Source organism: Trichechus manatus, unplaced genomic scaffold, assembly GCF_000243295.1.
Source record: "Trichechus manatus latirostris isolate Lorelei unplaced genomic scaffold, TriManLat1.0 scaffold00176, whole genome shotgun sequence".
Lineage (NCBI taxonomy): Eukaryota > Metazoa > Chordata > Mammalia > Sirenia > Trichechidae > Trichechus > Trichechus manatus.
In genome coordinates, this window is record NW_004444112.1 from 2707290 (window position 1) to 2724061 (window position 16772).

Sequence of the window (16772 nt, forward strand, 5' to 3'; positions counted from 1 at the left end):
GCCGCGCGGCGCCAGGCGCGTAGGCGCGCGGCACACGGGGCAGGCCACCGCATCCCCGCCGCCGGCCGTGGCCAGCGACAGGCGCGCCAGGCACTCGAGGCAGAAGACGTGGCCGCAGTCCAGGCGCTTGGGCAACTTGAAGACGCCGTCGAAGGGCGACACGCAGATGAGGCACTCCATGGGCGATGTGGGGGACAGGATGGGGCTGGAGCCCAGGCTGCAGTCTTCCTCTTCCTCCTCCTCTTCCTCGTCCTCCCCCATGCGCGGTGAGCTGGGGCCCGAGCCCTGAGGGACCGGCGGGCGGCGGAGCCACAGCGGCCGTGGGCAGGGCATCTGGACCTGTGGGCAGGCGCAGTCAGTAGGGGAAGGTGGTGGCGGTAGCATGGAGTAGGGGGTGGGGAGGGCTTGGGTGTGGGGATGATCAGGCAGAGACTCGGGAGATAGCAGGGCAGGACTCTGTAGGGAATTGCCAGGAACCAGAGCAGAATGTCAGAGGAAGGAGGGGGTAGAGCCAAGGGGCAGCAGAGACGGGGAGGAGAGAGGATGGGGAAGAGAGGGGAGCACTCAGGAGAAGAACAGAGGAGTGTGCATATCTGAGAGGTGGACTCTAGGGAGGTTAAGGACTGGGGGGTCGGAGAGAGTGTTAGGACAGAAGAGGATTGGAGACAAGGATGGAACCTGGACTGGACCAGAGACAGACCGAGGACAGCAGATCTAGACTTGGGGGAGGTCCCAGAGGCAAACTGGGAGGTGGGAGATGCAGTCAGAAGAGACCAGAAAGGGGCAGAGACAGGGAGTGTTAGTGATAGGAGTGTCTCCAGGAGGACCCCAGATGGAGAGAGCCAAATAGGGACTCCAGACAGAGCGGGAGCATGGACAGACCCTGTAAGGCTGTACTCCAGGGAGGAGCAGTCATAAGAGGGAGGACACCTGAGCCAAAGGAAAGGCAATGAGCAGCAGGGACAAGTGGCAAGGGAGGGAGGCCAGGGTGCCTCACTGGGGATGCTGGGGTAGGACAGGGCCCCCTGCTTCTGTAGTGGCAAACCCCAGCAGTCGGTTGGCCTTTTCCTACCTGTTGGTGCACCTCCTCCCTCTGGCCAGTGTCGGGACCCTGCCAGGTCTGACCGCAGTCCAGGGCCAACTGGTTGTTGTGAGCTAAGGAGCCCCTCCTCAAGGCGGTGCCTGCTGTGGAGCCATCCCCATCCCAGGGATCCTGCTAGACCTGTCCTACCACCTTCCCTGCCTCCTAGGCTGGTCCTGCCAGGAGGGTGAACCCCATACCTGACCTCCTCCGGATGGCGGGGGTGGGTGATAGCACTGATGACAGGGCAATCGTTAACACCAGACCCTAGGTGGGTGGTCAAGAGGCTCACCCCACCACCACCCCTACTTTGAGAAACTTTCTGATAAATACTGATCCTGGAACATCCGTGGAACGCTGCTGGTGGAGGAAAACAAGGCTATGTCCAGAAGAGGTGAGAGGTAGCAGCCTAGCAGTCATACCTCCATCATGGCCTGGGAGGCACAGCCTGCAGCCCTGGGCAACCTGGTCAGTTAGGCACCAAGGGCTCATCATTATGTGTATGAAGGACTTCTGGAGCCCCAAGAGGTAGCACGCAGTGGGCAGAACTGGAGTGCTATGTAGGGACTGTGACATGTTCCACACCCTGACAGCCAGCCTGTGTCACTGAGCAAGGACTGGTGAAGTTTGTGGTTCCAACATTTGACCTTTGCTTCCTCTCCCTGGAGTTGCATCCAGGTAATGTGCCTCTCAGCCGCCCAGACCTCCAAAGCCCAACCCAGAACCCAAGCTACTTCCACCAGGCCTTATAACATTAGAGGTTATAGAGGACTCTGGCTTGCCACCACCAACTGCCAACTCTTATTTCCAGCACCCACTGGGAACAGCCCAAGGCTGCCAGGCCTGTACCCCCCATGCCCTACCTTCTAGCCTGAGGGCCCCAGGGAGCCCTGGTTCTGAGTCAGCCAGTGCTTCCCAAACCCCAAGTGTTTTCCTGGTGAATTCAGACCCCTGTAGCCTGGCATATGTGCCAGGAACGTAAGCCTAAGAATGGATGCCTGGGTGGTAATGCCCCCAGAAGCTCCCACAGTTCACCCCCCAAAGGACAGACAACAGACACAGGTAGGCGGGGCCACCCCAAGGGGCTGAAAGGTTTATTGGGCCATAGCCAGGACATCAGCGGTTGGACTTGGCCACACGCTCAAGCTCGTCCTTCTTCTTGATGGCATAGGAGTTAGATGAGCCCTGGGAGGAGATAAATGGTCAGTTCTGGATGCCAGAGGCCCCCTCCCATGCCCCACCGTAAGACTCTCACTCTCCCCACCCTGCCCACCTTGGCCGCATTGATGAGCTCATCCGCCAGACACTCAGCAATGGTCTTGATGTTCCTGAAGGCAGCCTCACGGGCACCTGTGCATAGCAGCCAGATGGCCTAAAGAGCACAAGGGTCAGGTTAAGCTTGAGGTGTGGGACATCCCACCAGGGAGGATTGTGGCCCTCTGGTATCCTGTCCCCCACCTCCCAGGTGAGACACAGTGGAAGCCACACCACCACCCAGGTGGTATCCTGCCAAATCTCAGCATGAGCAAACCTGCACAAATCAGACATATCAGGCGCTCTGAGATAACTGGCCTCAAGGGTGCAGAGAAGTGTGTCACAAGACACACACAAAGTCTGATAATGGGTCCCTGATGATGTAAGATTCAAGAGACATGCCATGATGGCCAAACACAAGGTGCAGTCTCAGATTTGACCCTAGATGGAAAGGTACCAGCTATAAAGGACTCATTTGCGACAGATGTATATATCTCAACATGACTGAACATTAGATATTCCACAGCTGTTACAATTCCTCAAGAGTGACGATAGTGACAGAACATGCTTTGTTCTTTGGAGACACTCACTGAAATGTGTAGGAGTAAAGTGGCAGAATATCTAGAACGGATTCTCAAATGGTTTAGGAAAAAAGAGCACACACACATATATCCAAAACCAAATCCGTGGCCGTAGAGTCGATTCCAACTCATTAATGACCCTACAGGACAGAGCAGAACTGCCCCCTAGGGTTTCCTAGACTGTAAACTTTATAGGAGCAGACTGCCACATCTTTTTCCTGCAGCGCAGCTGGTGGGTTCGAACTGCCAACCTTTTGGCAACGGCCTAGTGTTTAACCACTGTATCACCAGGGCTCTTACACACATATAAAGGGTATAAAAACATACGCCTACATAAAACTGCACCTAAGCCAAATGTGGTCCCGAGTTGCAATCTGCCCAGACTGGGTGGAGATCTGGGAAGGCTTCCTGGAGGAAGTGATGTTCCAGGTAAAACCTGCAGGCAGGGACAAGCCTTCCTATGCATCAGACAGGCCTCTGCCCATTCCTGGTGGCTGCTCCTGCCCTGCCCCATGTTTCACGGCCCAGGCCTACCTGGTTCACGCGGCGCAGTGGGGACACGTCCACAGCTTGCCGCCTCACCGTCCCAGCTCGCCCAATGCGCGTAGAGTCCTCCCGTGGGCCACTGTTGATGATGGCATTCACCAGGACCTGCAGGGGGTTCTGGAAGAGAGGAGGGTCGTGAGCGCAAGGAAAAACCACATGGGCACGGGTGCCCGATGACCAGCCCCATGTGTCCCTCTGTCTCCCCAGCACCCAAACAGGTACAATTCCGTCACACAAGGGATAGAGCCAGCATCCATGCAACAATGCAGCCGCTGGCTTTGAAGTGTGTGAAGGGCACCCCTGCCTGGCCACGTGGCACTACCTCGCCAGTGAGCAGGTGGATAATCTCGAAGGCGTGCTTGACGATGCGCACGGTCATGAGCTTCTTGCCGTTGTTGCGGCCATGCATCATCATGGAGTTGGTAAGGCGCTCCACAATGGGGCACTGTGCCTTGCGGAAACGCTTGGCTGCGTAACGCCCTGCACTGTGGGGCAGGTACTTGGCATACTTCTCCTTCACTGCGATGTAATCCTGCAGAGATGTGGGGACAACGGTCAGGGGAAGGTTAGGCCTTAGCCAAAGACTAATGGGAGTGTAGGGGGCTCCAGACCCGCCTGTAGTCTGGCCTGCCTCCCTGGGGTCCTGGTTGTGAAGCCCACCTGCCATGATAAAATAAAACATCAAGTGACTTGAACACACTGCTAAAAAAAGGCACTTCCTTTATAGCACTGTAGGGTGTTTAGCAGTATTACCCACTAGTTGCCAAAAATGTCTCCAGACATTGCCGAGAGCCCTGAGGGGCCAATTGCCCCAGGTTGAGAACCACTGGTGGAATTAGCAAAGGGGACTGATAGGTATCCAAAGTCATTCTTTTACTTATATACAAGAACACACACAACCTGTTTCTACAAATAAATGGTGGGAAAAAGACAATCACATGACAGTTCAGTATCTACCCTGGAAATACCTGCATAGATAGGCAAGTGGAAGGGTGCCTGTGCACAATGTCATTTGCTATGAAGCAAAAAAAAAATACAAACAATATGAACAAACGTGTAAAGAACAGAATATTCCCTGTTAGGGATCTATGATCAACTGGTTTTCAACATGGATGCCAAACCCATTCGATTAGGGACAAAAACATCTCTTCAACAAATGGTGGTGGGACAATTGCATATACATTCTTAAGAGAATGAAGTCGGACCCTATGTTACGTGTATTTTAACACCAAAATAGTCTGTGGGACGTGACACTCCTTGTGGGGAAGAAACCGTCCCACAATGAAAACAGTTGCTACCTCTGCGGAGGACACAAGGATAAATGGACATGGGGTGTGTGGGTGGTCAGCAGTTCCCTGCTTTATCTGTTATGTCTTGACCTAACAAACAACTAGAACTTTAAAGTGACCTCTCTTGGAAGAATCTACATCAAACCCATCCCTTAACTATCTCAACACCAGGTGGTGGCCAGCATTGCCAACACCTTCTGCTTTCCTATGTCGGGGAAATCCATGCAGCTTTCCTGTCCCACCCTTTGATCTTGTGAAAAAGTATTGCTGCCTATTGTCTCAGGACTCCTGGACACCCACCCGCCGTGCCCCCCTCACCTGCAGGGATATGTCGTTGATCTGCACATCATCAGTGCTCCACTTCCCAAAGAGCTTGATGTCAGGGGTCTCTGCCACCGCGGGTGCAGCTGTCTCCCACTCAGTCATTCTACGAACTGGGTAGGGGCAGGAAGAAACCATCAAAGCCCAGCCAGCCTAGAGCACAGGTACACATGAGCCTAACTCTCCATCAACCACTGCCCTGAAGCTCGGCACATGCTGTGGCAGACAAGGACAGACAACAAAGAACAAATGCATGCCTGTTATGTACACACATCCCCTACAAAATGTAACCACAACTACTGGTACAAAGCTGTGGTCACCTGTGCCACCTTTTAAAGTTCTAGAAAAATCACTCAGCTGTCAGCAAGCATGTACTCTCACCAAGGACTACTAGTGACAAGAACTGGCAGGCAACAGGTCAACAGCTGCTGCAAGGAACATATAAAACGGCTCGCGGGTGATGCCAAACGCCTTGACAATGTACCCAGTCGGGTTCGAACCCCGTTGTCATTTACCACCTCCAAACCTGAGAGTCAACAAATCGCTTTTCACTCTAACTGCTCATCTGAGATGGGAACATTATCTGCCACCCATGTCACTGTGCGAATTCTGCATCCTAATCAGCGCAAAGGGTTCCTTTTGAGTCGGGCAGTAAGCAGGTGCTACTGCGGGAAAAAACGTGTACAGAAGAGAAAACGCATCGCGTCTCTTGGGAAAGCAGAAACTTCCTATCTTTGTGTGCGATTATACCCAAAATCATTCTTTTACTTATATACCAGAACACGCACAAACAACCTGTTTAGGGCCTGATAGGGCCTGGAGGCGCTATCCCCAAACCAACATTCCCGAGATCCGCTGTGGGGCAACGCTACAAAAGCGTCAAAGCAGCAACAACGAGCCAATAACTTTCCTTGTGCCTCCGCCCGTTTCCTCTGCACCCTTTTTCCAGAAGAAAAGGTGCCGGTCAGTGAAGGAAAGCCTAGGCGTTGGAGCCCTCCCTGCGGCTTCTTGGGAGACCCTGGGTGTTATCAGGGACCCCTGATAATGCCGCGCCTCACCTGCGGGCTCAGCCGAGGAGTCTCTGTCGCTCGGCGTGCACCACGCGCCGCCCTGGCACAGACAGGAAAAGACCGCGCGCCGCGGGCCTACGCTTTTAACTGTGGCGAACACTTCCGGGTCAGTCGAAGCGATGGGCGCATAAAAAAGTACCATGTACTCATAGACCAATCCGGAGCAAAGATGTAAAGGCGCCCACTGGACCTGACGGAAAGCTTATATCTGAGGCGCATGCGCATATTGACTAACCACCCCGCAGAGTGTGGCGGAAGTCCGATATTACGGTACTCGCGCGTTCATGAGAGCAGCGGAAGCACAAAGATCTCCTGGAAGCCAATCCTATTTCTAGTGAGGACAGGACACGGGCTTGCTGTCGCTTCTTTGTTCGGCTGCTGATCTCACACCCCACCCACCATAAGTTCGGAACAAGATAGCCAATTCAGCAGCCCCTCACATTCCCCCCAGTCACAGCCGTCTCACAGGCACGCACACGCTGCAGGACCGGGGAGGAGGAGCGACGGCCTGCGGGAACGTCCGGCCGACAGTGCTCCCCGGCCGCCACACGTATGCGCGTGCACGCACGCTGTCGCCGCCCGCTCCGCGGTAATCCTGTCTTGTTGCCCATAACACAACGCGCAGTCGGGGGGCTATAACCCCTGATCCTTGCGGAGGAGTACCGGTCCGCCATGACCTTGCCCGTACCCCATGCCGGAGCTCCCTATGCCGGCGCAACACCCCTCATTTGGCGCACACTCTGTGCGGGCTCGTGGAGGAGAGAAGCGAGGTCGCCCAGGTGGGGAACCGAATATCCAGCGAGGAGTGGTTTGAGACAATCTCGGGGTGGAGATCCCCAAGCAACATCTAGTGGCTGCGGGCGGGGCCCTGGGAGAAGGCGCGGTCGTCAGGATGGGGATTGTCTGGGGAGCGCCCCTTGCCTGCGTCCCCCACGGGTGGGGAGACCCCTTGAGGGGCTGGCAGCTAGTTGACCTCAGGGCATTGGTCACGCGGTCCAAGGGTTTCTCCCGACCCCGGTATCTTCAGACCCCGGCTCCTGGTGGGGGTCGGGGAACGGGCCAAGGGTGCCCCCCGGCGCCGGGCCGGCCACTGCAAGTAGAAGAATCTTCGTGCGTTTGAGGCCAAGGGCTGGAACAAGGAAAGATGGGAAATAAAGCCAAGAGATGAAGGAGATCAGCTTCCTACCCACAAAGCATTCTTTTTCGAGGCTTTCGCTCGCTTAGGGGCAGACCCGAGAGACCTCTGAGGGGGCTGGGGTGTGGAAGAGGAAGGCTAGCCTAGTTTGCAGATTGCTTCCCGCTCTGTGTCTTAGTTCACCCCCTGCATAGGGGCCTGGGTACCTACCCAGTCACCCTTCCCCTTGACCCCACACCATGAGGCTGTGCCTAGCAGGTAGCTTGAGGGACAGCCCCCACCCTCTTCTATCCATCTGGGGCTTGTGGAGATGCCAGGGTCACTGGGTGGGCAGGTGCAGGAGTTGGCATGGTCGTGGGTGCCCCTGCCCACTCTGCATCCCCACTCAGTGACCCCAGTACCCAGTGTATAGAGTGTGAGCCAGGCTATGACCTTCTCACACCCTCCACGTGTCCAGCACCTCCTAGACTTGGGCCCTGGTATCAGGCTGGGACATTCACTTGGACCTCGTGGGCTTCCCAATGGCAGCGACTCTTGTAAATGCATAGGGGTGACATCAGGTACAGCTGTTCCCCAGGGCTGCATGGGGCATCCCAACCCCCCCCCCACCACCCACCTCAGCTTCCAAGGGGGCACCTGAAGGTGCCCAGCTCTGTGACCCAGGCAGGCTTCTCACTACCCCAGGACTGGGTCTATCCCCAGCAACCTCCCAGAGTAGGCACACAGCAGGTGCTCAGCAGCTGCTCTGTTGACTGACTAAACGCTCACCCCTGACTTGCTTCCAGGGGTGTTTCAGACCTGGAGACTCTTGAAGGCTCCCCACAGCAGGCCCTCTTGGGCTGTCAGTCACTGTTTATGGAGTCACAAAGGACACAGGCCCTGAAGCTGGCCTGGGTGGGGGGTCAGACTTCAGGCTCTGGTGGGGGCCGGAGACCCCATCAATCTAGAGGCAAAGACTCCCAGCCACTCTGCCTGTGGCCCTTATCCCTGCCCTCCACCCTGAGATATGCAGAGCAGCAGCCTTGGGGCAGACAGGTGGGGTAAGAGACAGATCCTGCAGGGTTCGGCTTTGACCCTGAGTAGGATTGAGGACTTTGAGCAGAGGAGCCCTGAATGGGACGTCTCAGGTTGCTGCAGAGGACAGACTAGTGAGGGTGGCTAGAGGAGGATGCAGTGGTGAATATGTACGCTAGAACCACTGAAGAGTGAATTGTATCATAGGGCTCCAGGCAGACAGCAAGGGGCTCAGCCTTCCTCCACCATCAAATGCTGATCCCAGACCCCAAACTTTAGTCATGCCACCACTTGGTCAGAAGACCTTACTTACCCCCAGCCCCCTTCCTGGTCACCTGGTCAGTCCAAGGAAGTCCCTACCTGGTCCTACTATAGGCATTAGTAGTCTAGGAATCAGGTCATTTACTTCAGAACAACCTTATGAGGTAGGCACCCCCATTTTCAAGACAGACATGGAGAGCCAGAGAGGTGAAGTAATGTCCAGGGTCATGCAGCAAAAGGGGGCGGAGCTGGGATTCTAAAGCAGGTTGGCTGGAGAGCCTGACTGCAGCCTCAGCAGGCCTCTCCTCATTCCCCACATTTCATCTGCCCACCTCTGGGAATCCCTGGACTTACAAAGTGCCCAAGAAATAAGTGTTCAATAAATAAAGGAACAAGTAAATGAATGAACAACAGACATATGTATTGCTCCAACTCCTGCCAGTGTCTCCCCCACCCATGGTTACATGAGAGACCCATGACAAGCTGAGCCTGCCCACTCCCTGGCCACTGGGTCCCAGAGTAGGGGTTGGGGGAACTTGTCTGGCGCAGGGGCTTGTTACAGGAGGAGGAATTCTGGACCTTGAGGCAGGGGCAGGTGACTGGGCCAGTCTACCTGCTGGCTGTGATGGTGTAAGCCCCTTCCCTGTTCTGAGCTCCTGTCCTGAGCTTCTGTTCATTCCCCTCTGAAGGGACCATGGCCCTCAGGGTGGTTTTGCACAACTGGCAGCAGTGGGGCTGTCTTAGTTATCTTGTGCTGCTATAACAAATACCACAAGTGGATAGCTTTAACAAAGAAGTTTATTCTCTCAGTCTAGTGGACTAGAAGTCCAAATTCAGGGCACCAGCTTCAGGGGAAGGCTTTCTCTCTCTATTGGCTCTGGGGGAAGGTCTTTGTGATGGTTAAGATTGTGTCAACTTGGCTGGGCCATGGTTCTCCGTGTTTTAATGTAATCACTCCCATGATTGAATATACTGTGAGTAGCCAATCAGATGAAAGGGAGTCTCCATGGGGGTGTGGCCCGCATCTGTACATAAGCAGACATTCTGGCTTTTTGCTCTCTCTGGATCCTGCGGCTGCTTCCTGTCATCTCATCTCCCGTTCTTGGGACTTGAGCTGTCAGCTTATCTGCCGAACCTGGGATTCATTGATCTGCACAGCCTGTGAGGGGGAGCCCTGCTCTCTGACCTTCTGATCTTGGGCTTGCCAGCTTCTGCAGCTGTGTGACTTGGGAGAGGCCTCTACCCTGATCCACGGACTTGGGACGTTCTAGTCTCTACAATCGCGTGAGCTGTTTCCTTGATATAATCTCTCCCTCTCTATATATTTATACACTTTACTGGTTTTGCTTCTCTAGAGAACCCAGCCTAAGATGGTCCTTGTCATCAATCTTCCCCTGGTCTAGGAGCTTCTCAGCACAGGGACCCAGGGTCCAAAGCACACGCTCTGCTCCTGGCGCTGCTTTCTTGGTGGTATGAGGTCACCCTGTCTCTCTGCTCACTTCTCTCTTTTATATCTCAAAAGAGATTGACTTAAAACCTAATCTTGTAGATGGAGTCCTGTCTCATCAACATAACTGCCTCTAATCCTGCCTCATTAACATCATAGAGGTAGGATATACAATGCATAGAAAAATCACATCAGATGACACAATGGTGGACAATCACATAATGCTGGGAATCATGGCCTAGCTAAATTGACACACATTTTTGGGGGACACAATTCAATCCATAGCAGGGGCATAACATGCAGGGCTTGGGTAGAAAGACCCATCCCCTAACTTCCGGCATTTAGGATGAAGAAACAGAGATGAGGAACTAGGCTGGATTTGGGAACCTGGGAACATAGAATTAATGAGGGGATCTCAAGGGCTTGTATTAGGGATGAACCCAGAAACAGTTGGGTGATCAAAATGCCAAGATTTAGATGTTCAGGGTCTCAGATTTGGGGGCCAGATATATGAATTCAGTAGAGTTTCACAAACTCAGATTTGTGGTGGCTATGATTTGAGGGTCTGGGAGACAAAATGGGGACGTGGACTTCAAGGATCCAAAGCATTAATTGGAGGAACAACAGGGCCAAATTATTTAGGGAAGTCAAAGGCAGAAGTTGGAATATGGCCAATTTGGGGGGACCTGGAAGCACAATTGCAGGAGAACCAGGGATCTGGATTTGAGGGAATTCAAGATGGGAATTTAGGAACTATGAGTTATGAATCAGGGATGACCTGAGAATTGAGAATGTGGAAGTTATCGAACAATATCATTATTACATGCAAGTAAAATTTTGCTGAAATCATTCAAAATTGGTTGTAGCAGTGCATCAACAGGGTACTGCCAGAAGTTCAAGCCAGATTCTGAAGAGGACATGGAATGAGGGATATCACTGCTGATGTCAGATGGATCTTGGCTGAAAGCAGAGAATACCAGAAAGATGTTTACCTGTGTTTTATTGACTATACAAAGGCATTCGACTGTGTATCATGACAAATTATGGATAATATTGTGAAGAATGGGAATTCCAGAACACTTAATTGTGCTCATGAGGAACCTGTACATAGACCAAAAGGCAGTTGTTCAAATAGAAAAAGGGGATACTATGTGGTTTAAAGTCAGGAAAGGTGTGTCTCAGGGTTGCACTATTTTACCATACTTATTAAATCTGTATGCTGGGCAAATAATCCGAAAAGGTGGACTACATGAAGAAGAATGCAGCATCAGGATCGGAGGACTCCTTAACATGCAAATAACACAACCTTGCCTGCTGAAACAGAAGACTTGAAGCACTTACTGATGAAGATCAAAGGCTACAGCCTTCAGTATGGATTGCACTGCAACATAAAGAAAACGGAAATCCTCACAACTAGACCAATAAGCAATGTCGTGATAAACTGAGAAAATATTTAAGTTGTCAAAGATTTCGTTTTACTTTGATCCACAATCAATGCCTATGGAAGCAGCAGTCAAGAAATCAAATGACATATTGTATTAGGCAAATCTGCTGCAAAAGACCTCTTTAAAGTGTTAAGCAAAGATGTCACTTTGAGGAATAAGGTGTGCCTGACCCAAGCCATGATATTTTCAGTCACCTCATATGCATGCCAAAGCTGGACAATGAATAAGGAGGACTGAAAAAGAATTGATGCCGTTGAATTATAGTGTTGGCAAATAATATTGAATATACCGTGGACTGCCAGAAGAATGAACAAATCTGTTTTGGAAGAAGTACAGTCAGAATCCCCTTAGAAGCAAGGATGGTGAAACTTTGTTTTTCACATACTTTGGACACGTTATTAGGAGGGATCAGTCCCTGGAGAAGGATATCATGCTTGGTAGAGGGTCAGTGAAAAAGAGGAGGACCCTTCAGGAGATGGATTGACAGTGGCTGAAGCAATGGGCACAAGCATAATGATTGTGAGGATGGTGCAGGACCGGGCAGTGTTTCATTCTGGTGTACATAACGTCGCTGAGTTGGAACCGACTGGAGGACACCAAACAACAGCAAGGATGACCCAGGTTGCCCTGGGTGGTGCAAACGGTTATGCCCTAGGCTACTAACCTAAAGGCTGATGGTTTGAATTCAACCAAAGGTGCTTAGGAAGAAAGGCCTGGCGATCTACTTCTGAAAGATCACAGCCATTGAATTGAAAACCCTATGGAGCATAGTTCTACTCTGAAACACATGGCATCGCCATGAGTCAGAATGGATTACACAGCAACTGGTAAGAGCGACCCAGGGATTTGGGGGCGCTCCCACATTCCCAGTCTCAGACGCAGGTCCCCGGAAGCCCCTGCTGATCGATGGACCCCTGGCCAGAAGCCCTGGCCTCTCAAGCGACCAATCACCAACACTCAAGTGATTGGAGGGCGGGATGATGCGAGGAGTCTCCAGTAAAACAGCGTACTGCCTGAAAACTCCAGCTTTTCCTGGACGCGGAATTCTCCACGCCCCTCTCCTCTTGAAGGCGGGGGGGGGGGAAGGGGGCGGTCGCCATGGTAACCATGATGCGACACCCCCCCCCCAACCCCGGAGGACTAGGCAGTACTACTGTGTTGACCATGATTCCGCCTTCCTCTCCTGCCTCATTCACGGTCCTACAGACGAGGCGGAGAGTCCCGGACAACCGAAGCCTCCGCGCTGGCTCCCAAAGGATTCTGTGGTCAGTTCCTTCAAGGCCGAAAGAAGGAAGTCTTGAGGAAGGCACCGCACTCTATCTGGGGTGCAGGACTGGGGAGCGAGGAGCTGTTTTCGGGCCTTCTGTGGTGGTGAGTGACTCCGGGGAAGGAAAGATCTCGGACGCCGCGCCGGCGCGGAGAACCACCGAGACAGCCGTCTTCCGGACGCCTAGAGCAACTCTATAACAGCGCCCTTAATTAACGGGAGGTTGCTTTCTTGTATTTCCGGTCCGAGTGGGGTAGCGGCAGGGTCAGGCTGTTGGTTCCGAAGCAGGGGTGTCCAGGAGAGTGGAGTCGCTTCAGGGATGGACCGCAGACTAGAGGAGGTGCAGCTGGCCTGGGGACCACCTGCCACTCTGGGCCTCCGGTCTTAGGACGCCACAAGGGCCAGCGAGCGCTCTCGAGTAACCACCCATTTCCCCAGGCCTAGCGCAGGAGGCCTCCTCTTTTGTCGGTCTGTGATGGCGGGGGCGGGGTTGTCACAGTGTTCCCGCGACTCGCGGGACAGGTGGTGGATTAGGACGAAATCGAGCGGTCGGTCAAAGGAACATTTCCAGCCTGGACAGTGGCTCGCAGTCTGGCTGCCTGCGTTCAGCCTGGGATGCGTAGCTTTCCTGCCTGGGCCTTAGTTTCCCCATCTGCAAAGTGAGGATAGCACAGGCACCTGCCTTATGGGGGTTTGTGAGCCCCACTGGGGCAGACTCTTTGGGGGTGGCCCCGGATTTGCATTTAAAGGAGCCTTGCTGTGACTCTGGGCGCCAAAGTTTAGGGATTTCTGAAGACCTGAATGCTAAGAATTTTGCCTAGGTGAGCTTCAAGGCCTCATCTAGTTGGCTTTCTCTCTCTGAGCCCCTGTCTATCTTTAGAATGGAAGGGATGCCTCCACCTTCCTAGACTTTTGGCAGGACCGGTGGAACCCAGACGAGAGGACTGAGATTTTACAGCAGCCACACAACAAACTTTGTAATCACATGGACACGAGTGCCCATACCTACCCCTCATTGGCTGTGAACGTGGAGCAACTCACCAAACCTCTTGGAGCCTCAGTTAATCTGTAAGATGGCTTATCCCCTTGACATTTACTGAATTTTGCTGTATGCCAGGCCCCAGGGTGTCTCCCCAGCCAACTCTAGCCTTTAGAGCCACCCTAGCTGAGGCTCTAGATAATGTGGAGCTTTGCCTGAATCCTGACCCACACACAGACTCGTGAGTATAATACAATGGTCTTGGAGTGGTTTCTTACTCAGCAATAGATAGCCCAGCCCAAGCGTTATGACAAAGGGGTGGTTAAAGTGTTGTGACAAGCAAATACTCCTTTTTATTTTTCCAAAAGTAATGCCTACTCGTTGGAGAAAATGCAAGAAAGGTATGATCACAACTGTATAAAGAGAGCCCACAGCCTCAGAACGCTTAGGTCGCTCAGCCATGTTGAGTTGAATATCAGAAGTACTTTCTACTGTGGCTGTTTTGCAAGGAGCCCTGGTGGCATAGTGGTTAATAACTCTGCTGCTAACCAGAAGATCAGCAGTTTGAGTCCACCAGCCGCTCCTTGGAGAACCTATGAGGCAGTTCTACTCTGTCCTATAGGGTTACTGTAAGTTGGAATCGACTTGACGGCAGTGGGTTTGGTTTTGGTGGCTGTTTTGCATCCTATGTCTCTGTTTGACAACCTTAGTGTAGAGTCTTAGATCCCTCAGGCTGGATGGGGAGGGAAGGGTGGGAGGAGTGGCATACAGACAACAGGACTGGCTAAGTGACCAGCCACTCAGACCCAGGCTGGGTGGAGATGGGGGAGGGGGCAAGGCCACCTCATGAGGTGTTCTGACTGGATGCTTGGCTGTGAAGGGCAGGAAGAGTCTGACCTGGGTTAGACTTGAGGATCCTGTGAGTCTGGGAGTTGGACACAGCCATGGGACTTAATATACTTTTCATCCCTGTGAAGTTCAGAGATTCAGGCTAGCCCCAAAAGGGGAAAATGTCCATCCTCTCCATGGCAGCCAGGGAGAATCTATAAAAACCTAAGTCAGATTTTGTCCCTACCCTGCTTAAAACCATCCCTGAATCCCTGTAACACTCAAAAGCCAAAATCTGAACAGTGGCCTTCAAGGCCCAGAAGGTCTGACTCCTGTCATCCTTCACCCTATTCTTCGCCCGCAGTTCCAGTCTAGCCACATAGGCCTCCTGGCTGGTTCTTAAGCACAGCAGGCCTGATCCTGCCTCAGGGCCTTTGCAATTGCTGCTCCCTTGACAGACACTCTCTTCCCCAGAGAGCCCTATGGCTGACTCACCTTCTTAGGTCTTGCCTCGAATCCCACCTTCTCCATGAGGCTTGTACTGACCACTCTATTTTAACACTTAAAAAGATTGATATAATTCACATATCATAAAATTCTTTTGAAGCATACAGTTTAGTGGTTTTTAGTATATTCAGAGTTGTGCAACCATCACCACTACCTAATTCCTGAACATTTTCATCATCCCGAAAAGAAACACCGTAACTATTGACAGTCACTCCCATTTCCCCCTCCCTCTGTCTCCTGGCAACCAATAATCTACTTTCCGTCTCTATGGATTTGCCTATTCTGGACGTTTCATATAAATGGAATCATAGAATATGTGGCCTCTATGTCTAACTTCTTTCATTTAGCATAATGCTTTTGAGACTCATCCATGTTGTAACCACTGGTCATCTAATCCGTTTTGCTGGCTGCCTTCAGCTCTTGTTGAAATTTGTTTGTATGTTTCTCTCATCCCTTTTCAGCTTTTAAGAGTCTCTGGAAAGTCGGTCAAGTTGTCCAGGACACCTCAGCTGCTGGGGTTTGTTTTCATGGCTCTCCTCTTGGAAATTGCTGGCTTCTCCTTTTCTACTTTGTTCTTCAAGATCCAGCAACCAGGACTCTGGTCAGGCCTGGTCCCAGGATAGAGGCTCAGGCCTGGGCTACTGGGCAAGGAGGAGTCCTTAAGGCTGATCCCTGGGGAGTCACTCCAGGCTCTGAAGAGAGGCCCAAGACAAAGCCAAGGTCCCTTACAAAAGACAGCTGGGATATCTCAGGAAGGAGACTGTTGTGGAAGGGAAGCTTCAGAGGCAAGATGACTCCCCAGGGACCCCTACTGCCTTTCTAGTGTCCCACCTGGACCAGGATCTCCCTCAAGAAGCCCCTGCATTCGACCAATGTGGCGAGGCGCTTCTCTGGTGCTTCACCCAATGTTAGTCCTGGAGGATCCAGTAGGTGACAGGCTGTGCAAAAGAGGGGTGGGCGTGCAGACCTTCCATAGACCCTGCTGTCAGTTCTCCTCCAGAGAAGCCCCTGCATGGGTGCCAGAAAGTGTCAAGGCCTTCAAGTGGAGCTCCAGCCTCATGGAGTGAGTGGCCTGTGGCAACACTAGATATTCACTTTGGGGAGAGGCCCTTTTTGTGCCCTGAGGGCAGGAAGATGTTTCAAAAGAGCATGCAGCTTCTCCAGTAGCAGTGTGCTCACAGGCATGAGAAACCCTATGTGTGTCCCAGTTGTGGCAAGGCTACATTGAGCACCAGAGGGCTCCTGTCAGTGAGAAGCGGCACAGGTTCAGGGAGTCGATGCAGTCTTCAGTCAACAGTCCAACCTGCTCAATTCTTGATACACCCATGCCAGCTCTGAGTGTGGCATAGCCTTTAGTGGTAGCTCTAAGATGTGGCAGCACTAGCAGTTACTCTCTGGAGAGAAGTGCTTCATCTGTTGTGACTGCGGCAAGGTCTTTTGCGCAACTCAGAGCGCATGAGCCAGCAGCAGACACACACAGGTGAGTGGCTCTCCAAGTCCAGTGTGTGCGGGAAGCACTTCAACCACTGCTCCAACCTCAATGAGTACAGTAAGCTGCACGCAGAACTACAAACCAAGGCCTGACTTTGTCCTTGGAAAGGGAGATAGACCTGAAGGCAAGATGTGTGGTGTTGTACACCCACAGGCTCAACAAAACCATAGCTGTCGAGTTGATTCAGACTCAGCGACCCTATAGGGCAGAGCAGAACTGCCTCATAGGGTTTCCAAGGCTGTAATCTTTATGGGA

The 16772-nt window shown here is 52.5% G+C and overlaps 2 protein-coding genes across 2 annotated transcripts in view; both read right to left on the minus strand.

Moving 5' to 3' along the window:
• RNF225 (ring finger protein 225) overlaps positions 1–333 on the minus strand; it is a 969-nt gene extending 636 nt beyond the window's left edge. Inside the window, exon 1 of the mRNA XM_012558557.1 lies at positions 3–333. Within this exon, the coding sequence (XP_012414011.1) occupies positions 3–333 (331 nt within the window). The remainder of the gene's footprint in view (positions 1–2) is intronic.
• A 1813-nt stretch (positions 334–2146) lies between these two features.
• Positions 2147–6271, minus strand: RPS5 (ribosomal protein S5). Its single transcript, XM_023741253.1, has 6 exons — positions 6131–6271; positions 5070–5185; positions 3785–3994; positions 3451–3579; positions 2355–2453; positions 2147–2266 (listed from the first exon to the last, which is right to left on the minus strand). The coding sequence occupies exons 2-6, from the start codon at positions 5175–5177 to the stop codon at positions 2198–2200; spliced, it is 615 nt and encodes a 204-aa protein (XP_023597021.1). The 5' UTR covers positions 5178–5185; positions 6131–6271; the 3' UTR covers positions 2147–2197.
• Positions 6272–16772: the final 10501 nt, after the last annotated feature.

Coding starts and splice junctions, on each gene's coding strand:
- RPS5 (XM_023741253.1), bottom strand. CDS start 5,177: ATGACTGAGTGGGAGACAGCTGCACCCGCGGTGGCAGAGACCCCTGAC. Junction 3,580..3,784: donor TCCACCTGCTCACTGGCGAG/GTAGTGCCACGT, acceptor CCTCTCTTCCAG/AACCCCCTGCAGGTCCTGGT. Junction 2,454..3,450: donor CACTGCGCCGCGTGAACCAG/GTAGGCCTGGGC, acceptor TGTGCTCTTTAG/GCCATCTGGCTGCTATGCAC.